This window comes from Lissotriton vulgaris, chromosome 7 (assembly GCF_964263255.1).
Source record: "Lissotriton vulgaris chromosome 7, aLisVul1.2, whole genome shotgun sequence".
In the NCBI taxonomy this organism is placed as follows: Eukaryota; Metazoa; Chordata; class Amphibia; order Caudata; family Salamandridae; genus Lissotriton; species Lissotriton vulgaris.
The window spans coordinates 32,591,660-32,600,145 of record NC_141695.1 but is presented as its reverse complement, the minus strand read 5'-3'; the positions used below and the strand labels follow the sequence as shown (position 1 = coordinate 32,600,145).

Genomic DNA, 8,486 nt, shown 5'->3' with positions numbered 1-8,486 from the left:
TTCTCTCCCCCGGAACTCCGTCACATCCACATTCAGTGGTGTCAGAAGTGGGATTGAAATAGCTTTCAAGTGTATACCCTTCCTATAGGTGGTAGAACGCGTCTAGTCTGAAGCAGTTAAGAATATTGCAATATCTCTTTGTGCGTACAAATTTGTATATCATTTCTATAACCCCCTGCGCAGTGTTTCCTTTCCGCAATGACCATCACTTGAGGATTTTATTTCTTGTATATTATCTGCCATCCATTCCTTGGTTTCTTTAGATGGCCATGTCTCATATTACTTCTGTCGATGTGGTGCGACAACGCCCTATGGGGTCTGGATTATTCGAAACAAAGCCACAAATAAATGAGAACAACAAATAGACATGACGACTGATGCAAAAAAACAAAAAAAAAATGTAAAATGTTGTGGGTTAGATGCTGCTGTTGAGTTGCTGACACCACCAGTATGAGAAGCCGTGTGAAGAGAAAGAGGAATGAGCTCCATAACGAAGATCACAAGTAACTTCCTTCATCATATAGAGATTCAGTATCATTTATTTTTTCCCATTTATTTGATTGTTTCTCTATGCTGTGTACTGGATACGACTTACCGGAGTTTATTTTCCACTCATAGTCATTAGCAGCCGCGGCCCGTGCAGGTAAGAGCGGTGAGGCCAGGTCGGGGGATTTAGACAGACGACAATGAGGGAAAATTAATTATTTGTTTAATTTTCCCTCGTCGTCTGTTGAAATCCCCCCCCAATCGGTCCCACCACCCAGCCACACTTACCTGCACGAGCCGTGGTTGATCAAACTCGAAATTGTGAAAACCAGCGGTGCAAAAATAAGACCTGCCCATAGGTGACTTTAAATATTATCAGCGGACACATGTGCACAGCAGAGACACGGGTAGCCTCAGACTTAGCATCAAGCCACACAACATCTCCCATTTCACACCTTGATAGGGACTTGAAAAATAGAAACACACGTGCAGTTTTTACAAGAAAATTTGACTTTAATAATACATAAAATTCACAGTTGCATCTAGGTACACAATTGCTTGAACATTTGTCTTGCACTGGAGGGGTGGGGGTTCCCTGTTCCATTTAGAAATGAGTCAGAAGTCATGTCAGCAAAAGTGGCTGGATTGGACTAAAAGTACATTTTTAGTATAAATCCAGAAAACTTCACATGATCAATTGGTTTAAAATATGTTCAATGACATAAAATGTTATTACACCATCTCTATTGGTATTACCACTTTCATAATGCGCCATTTGATTCCAAGTGGAACATGGACAGCACACAGGCTGAAAAGTAATCTTTATAGACCAGTCTGCTTGTTGTTTATTTGGAATGCACTTCGAAATCTGGAGAATTACACAAGATGCACAATTTTAGACTAAAAACTAAGCACCCAGTGTATTGTCTGGTGGTAAAGAGTCATGCTGTGCTCATACAGTACAACATCATGGAAGCTAAGTACTTAAATACATAAAAGAAATCCCAAGGGATGTCTTTTTTCCAAATGGTATGTAATCACATCTTAAAGTATGAAAGGCTCAGCTGAAGATGATGGGGCAGTTGTGAGCCAGTGGCGTAGCAAGGGAGGGGCTCTTCAATGTAGCCACCGTGGGGGTCGCAAATGCAGGAACGGCCCCGGGTGGTTACACCACTGCAGTGAGCTGTGACTGGCATGCTGTCTGGCTGCCCCGGCATCTGCAATGCTGCTCACTGTCCAATGCCTGGTCCCTTCATCCAGCGACCGAAACCAGGGCTAAGTTAGGGTAGTAGACAGGGAACCGCAAAGAGGTTTTTATCCACTGTGGCCCTCAGTGCGGATGGCCTGACTTACGCCTTGCTTCCCTTGTCAGACAACAATTTGAGCAGGAGCCGGGCACACAAGTGCGGCTGACAGGATGGTTGGGGGACGGAATGGAAGAACGGAGCATGTGCAGGTGGGGGTCTATCAGGACGTGCACGAGCATGAGACATGAACCCCCTTCCCAAGCGCTTCCTATTGTAACACACTTGCAGTCGTAGCTGCAAGAAAACTATGGGGAGGGGGACGCTCTTTCGCTTTCTTAGCTCCCAAACTCTGGAATGCTCTTCCAGTGGAGCTAAGATTGAATTGTAACTGAGATTCAGAAAAATGCTTGAAGACTGTTCTTTTTAATTAGTTTTGTGCGCTCAGGGCTATGCAGTGGATACAAGGTTCCTAGTGCTGGGAGGGCCACGTGGGTAGCTATGCGCTCTAGAAATCTACAAGAATGGAATGGAATGGAATAGAATGGAATGGAATTGAATAGTGGGGGCCGTGCACACCACCACACACGGCTCCTGCTTATGGTATGCCACAGTATGACGTTGGGGCACAATGCAGACTTCTTGAAGGTCACCACTGTTAGGAGCCCTACCTTGGCTGACAGGCAGTCATCTCCCAATAGTGCCAACTCGCCACACAGACAGTGATAAATCATTCAGCTCAGGTAGACACACCCCTGCCAGGTGTGTGCTGAGCTGCAGCTCTTACACACACTATTGTAGGAGGGGTTGTGTTCCACAGCATCAGCCCCTTCCAAGCTTCCTATGTGTGTAACACATGCGTGTACCGTGATAGCGCCACACCTGAGCGGGGTTCAATCACGCAGAGCTTGGCACTGCATCAATGCAGGACAAGTAAGGAGAAACATTGTTATGCCACAGGTTCGGACTGGACTGTTCCCATGGGGCACAGGGTCAAGACTGATTTGCATATGGCTGGGTTCAAATTGGAATGGCATGGTGAGAAAAAAAACGATTGATTTAGTCCCAGATCTCTGTACTGGGGTGAATGTATGGCATTGTTCTGCATTCTGTCCATCACCTGTTTTTGCATATGTCACCCCGAGTGGGACGGGTATGCTCAGACATGAGTCCCGTGCTCTCCATGCCACTGGAATCAAGCTATCCAGGCTGATGAGGGCTGAAAGCCCGAAACCGGTCCTTGGATGCTTGTTTTCAGTCCAGGGAGGACCTGGCTTGGCAGTTCGGGCTGGACTGTTCCCATGGGGCACAAGGTCAGGACTGATTTGCATATGGCTGGGTTCAAACTGGAATGGCATGGTGAGAAAAAAAATGTAGGCCCAGATCTCTGTACTGGGGTGAATGTATCAATGTAAACAACAAGGACCCCCTGTTCAAATACTGAATTTGTAATGCAGGAAAATAGACAATGTTCGCCACCATTGTTTTTTATATGCTTTCTTGTATAAATGTGTTACAAATATATTTTTTTTACATATGATTTATTGTGTTTTTGTATAAATATTGAATTTATATGATCCTGCACGCATTGGTTTTTAATATTATGATGTATTTTTATGAATAAATCGAACTTGTGAGTTTTAATTGGTTGTTGTGCTTTGCATACTGTTCTTTTCCCTAGCTATATCATCAATTGTCTCTTCTTTTTTTACACACTGGGGTGAATGTATGACATTGTTCTGCATTCTGTCCATCACCTGTTGTTTTTGCACCCATCAGCTACAGCAGGAACCTGGGGCAATAATCTATATCCAACAACAATGGTCCCTGTAGTTTTAGTTGCATAAATAGTATTTGCTATCAGTTGCTGTGGTTACTACCCATGATGGAAACAGTCATAGAGAAACAGATAAACTTTTAATCCGGGATATAACCCGGATATAACATTGTAATGAGACTCTTAATACAATTTATTTAACATGAATAATAATTATCATAGCAAAAAAACTAATTTTTACTGCACACATTAAAAGTGCTCAAAAGGTGAAAAGGCACTAAGTGAATAGTTAAGTGACAAGTGCATATAGAAAGACAAAGACATCGGACTCTTGACTCAGAAAATACTTTGCATGAATTGGGGCAATCTGAGTCTTTATAGCATTGGCGGTGTGCAACTTTAGCAAGGAGGGGGCAGGCAGGCGGGCCACTCATGCACACTCACACCCATGCATTTATATACACCCATTCACAACACTCCGTCCCAAATATTTATACATACACACACAGGCACGCACGCACCAAACATTAAAAAATATTACGTACCTACTGCAGCTCTTGGGGAGGGATGCCTCAGAGGTCCCAGGAGGGTTGGAACTGCAGTCCTCTCTCATTGGCTTACCTTAGGTCAGTTGATGAGAGGAGGCAGCATCCCGCACCTTGTCACAGAGTCAGATTGGGTCAATGAGAGTGGCTGACCCCGCCCCACTCTGTAGCAAGGTGTCAGTCTGGCCATAGCAGGCACCAGGCGTTTCCCCGGCGGGCCGCCAGGGGGTGGGCCGGTTTTGGACACCTGGGTGGCTGTTTTTGTTACTGGTAGCAGGTTTTGCAGCATAGCTGTTTGTAACTAAAGCAGCTGCAGTGTTTTTCATGAGAAATAGCCATCCCCGCACTGCAGCCGGGTCGACTCAATTGCCAGGGCTGGTTTGCGCTCCCAGTCTGGGCCTTATGTCACTGATAGACACTTAGCCCACGTCTGAGGGCATCAATGGCGCTCCCCTTCGTCACTAGGGGCAGTGCCTCCAGGTAATTCACTAGACTGAAGAGAACACGCCCACAGGAGCTGTGACATCTTCAGCCCGGCAAAGGTCTTCTTAGGCAGCCGGGAGCCTGCTCATTTAGCACATGTCTAGCTCCTGGATGCCGAACCTGAACAAGAAGAGTACCTGTTATGCCAACCTTTGCTGAGCCCGACAGACGCTCTTCTTGTTGGGAAAGAGGTGAGGAGGCTAGGCCCCTCCGCCCGTAAGGATGGGCTGCGGCTGCTATATTGAGTCTGTATTCAACAGTGTTTCAACCTTGACTTAGTCAAAAACCATCATCAGGAGAGGGAAATTTGTACTGAGGACAATTTTGTAGGCCAGATCATCCCGGTGAGGACTGTTAGAATGGAAAAGTTGCTACACACACCAATTTAACAAATACTATTTGTGCAAACACTAAGTAAGCGCCGAGATGCCTCCGGATGAGTCGAGCGCTATATAAGTGTTCCTAACATAACATAACAAATAAGTCTACAGTGAACCATTGTTCACAATGAACATCTGCTATTCAGCACCGAGATACCCTTGGATGAACGTGCGCTTCACAAATGCACGTTATGTTATTGTTGTTGTATACAGATCAATGCAGGGCACATTCTGCTCTTTGCAGATACAGCTGTGCCCAATGGTGGCCTCTAGAGAGTCAAAGGGATCATAAATGACGTCTGCAAAGGACACTGGAGTCACCACCTGCAGACGGGTAGACTGCACTTTACCCTGTGAAATATTCCAAGACAGCAAACATGGCCCACATTGATGCACAAATTGAACTTTGCCATTACAGAATAATACTGGGAGACCTTCTCAATATGTTTTATTTTTGCTGATGTGTTTAGTTTTATGACACATTGGTGCTTTTAGTCTCCTTAATGGGTCACCTGCCAGGACCTTGAAATACGATCTGATGTTCAAAGGAAAGCAAAACTTGCAAGTTTTGCAATCTTGCCTGGGAGTTTACAGACTCCATCAACCTCACCTGGTCATGTTGCTCTGCAGAACACAAATAGAAGAACATGGCTAGGGGAAGCCCATCAAAACAATATGTTTCAGGAGAAGTCTGGCTTCACCATTCTGCTCTTATCCCATTACCCAATAGCATGTGTAAACTATTCTGCAAGATACCTCAAGGAACATGCTGAAAGATGCATCAAAGAAGTCTCCCAATCGGCGCTGCAAAGGTAATACTTTTCTAAGGCACCCAGATCTACACTATCATTTGTTAACCAAGTTGTACATTCTGAAACTTAAAGTGCGTTAAAGTGCAAGGGCAGAGGTGCGATGAATCATAATGGGTACAAGCGAGAAAGGTTTACCTGTCTAGCGTTAGGGTGCGCACCTAGGTCCAAGAGGATTGGATCCTGGCCTTACATTCTGGCTAACCACCACCATGTATGTACATTTTGTCCTGTGTGTGTTCTGTACATCTATTCCAGGCCATTTGGCCTACATTGAACAAACCTGGCCTAGACATGCATATACGCTTGTGTCTACAGCATGCAGTTGAGAATCAGTGCAACTGAATAAACAAGAGTACAACGTGCTGCCCCATTGCACCACATTGGTCAGAAAAGGACGATACATGGTTTCCTTGTGGCTACACCAGCGGTGAGCCATCACTTCCCCATCCGTGAGCACTGTGTTTAGTGTACGCAGCTTTGGTAAGAACATGCATACCCAATACAAGAACATGCTTCAGACAAAGTATTGCAATTAATATGAGTCCTTGTGACACTTTCAGTAGTGTTACCAAGATCAACTTTGTACCATGACATAGAATGAACCACTAGGAATAGCCTTCAGCTGACTTCAGATGCATACTGGGGTTGGCCATCTGTGTGTCAATTGCTTTTGGTAACTAGTATACATTCACCACTTTTTATACTGGACACATACTTCAATTAAAAAGAAACATAGTTACAATGACCATTCTGCTAGAGACCGTGAACTTTTTCTACTTTTTGTAACACTCGGGGGATAACCAAGCCGATTACCACTAGTAGAAATCATAGTAACAAATATCAGTCTTAAAAGGATTAAAATGTGGAGGACAGAGATGTGGCAAGACGCGGCTGTACTTCACAGTAGTCACTTTCGTAAATGAGAAATGAAGGAATGCCCAAGTGTCGGGCTTACTGGCATAAGACAGTCCACGTGGAAGTGGACATAGTAAGCCAGTCTTGAATCCTGCTTCAGGGAGCAAATTCTTCCAGTTGATAAGGATAGATAGATCTTAAGTGAACATGTTCCAAAATAAGCAAAATTTCATTTGGAAATGGCGATAAGCATGGTCTTGCGAACTCAAGAATACATTTCTGTGCGGAACATAGCCATCGTACTGCTTTAAACCACACCGAACATGCTGCAAGATAGGTCAACGCTTCCACCACAATCTCCTATAGGGTTGTTTGTCCGATTTCACGTATAGAGAACTCAATCATCTGACAACTGCAGTCAATAGTTTGATAACGGAGTGTGAAACTAAGGAATACGGCGAAGAAACACAGTTTGGGACTCTCTGCCACCATCCTTTTGATCCCTGGTAGCTGAAGAAAGGAATCACCTTTGAGATAATGATATGGTGGGATTGCCACAGAGAGTGTGTGGTCCTGTCCTGTTTAAAGTAACCACACCAGTAAATTGATGAAGAATTCCATGAGCCAATTTAAATGCTATTTGAGAGTGTTTAGTTGCGCCTGTGGCAGACAGAGAAGATGCAATTGGATGAAATTTGCTCTCTTAGAATTCTGCACATATGCACTTAAGAATAAATATATTGCACCATGAAAAGCTGGTATGGGGCGAAGAGTTCCACTGTAAGTGTTCAGGTGGTGGTCCGTGACGGATCAAACCTGGTAGATCTCCTCGTCATTTTCTAGAGCGTTGTTGACACGTCCTTGAAGATGTTCTATAGTGGTGTTCCGTAAGATCTGCCAGCCACGGCTCGACCTTCTCTCAGAGGCCGCTCGCGAGAGTCCTGGTGGGGAAGCATCAGAGGGTACATATGGCCTGCTATGTGGATGGCATGGAATCTCCAGCAGCTCAGATTTCAAAGAAGTCTTCTCACTGAAATCTACTTCAGAACCCAGGAAAGCATTTGCGTATCGTCTGATCTTCTTCTTCGTGTTATCCTTACGGCTTACCACCCTGTTGATAGAAAGAATTGTCCACAGGTCAGAATCAATACACAAAAGGTAGTCCTCATTAACACTGTTATACCTAGTTCCAAATCTGTGCATATGTTGTAGCAAACGGAGAGCTGGAGAATTGGCATGAGTTGAGGTGGGTATCAATCGTAACCATAGAAGACAGAACAAAAAAATCTAAACATGATCAAAGATTATGTTCTTGCAAAGACAGAAGCATGTAGGATTGTGAAACATCCACCATACAATGCTTACCTTGAAGATGTGGTGCCAGTGATGGCCCCTAAACATTTTGCTGTCGTGAATCTAAGCAACATATTCAAAAATTATAAACTGAAATAGAGGTGATGCCATTTTGTGGACAGAGTTCACATTTTTATCATTTTTTTTATCAATTCCTCAGTATGCAGGAAAAAGAAGTGCTAAAGTTTGTGTTCTGCACAATGCACCACCTACCTTCAGATCACGCCTACCTTACCAGAGAGAAACCTTGTTTTACTTGCTCACAAAGGTTAGAATGTTGCCAATTTTTAGTAAAATGTGATTGACAGTGTTTTGGTCTCTATAGCTACCACTCATACACACAATGGTTCAATTTCAAAGGGCTAGAGTCTTCCTTCGGAGTTAGATTTTTTTTAAAAACACTTTGTTGGGTGTATGGTTTCCAACTAGACATGACTCACACAAGTTAAAATATATTTTCCCTGAAGTCGATAGGGGCAGGTTTTTAGTGGAACGGTGTCATAATGGAAATGTACCTTCATTTACAAGGGAATTCAGTGTAGTCACACAAG

General features: G+C 44.0%; 1 protein-coding gene across 1 annotated transcript in view; it reads right to left on the bottom strand.

Moving 5' to 3' along the window:
- Positions 1–6,527: 6,527 nt before the first annotated feature.
- The window catches only part of LOC147700596 (transient receptor potential cation channel subfamily V member 6-like), a 256,840-nt gene continuing 254,881 nt past the window's right edge, over positions 6,528–8,486 (bottom strand). The window contains exon 15 of the mRNA XM_086928456.1: positions 6,528–7,693. Within this exon, the coding sequence (XP_086784582.1) occupies positions 7,393–7,693 (301 nt within the window). The 3' untranslated portion in view covers positions 6,528–7,392. The remainder of the gene's footprint in view (positions 7,694–8,486) is intronic.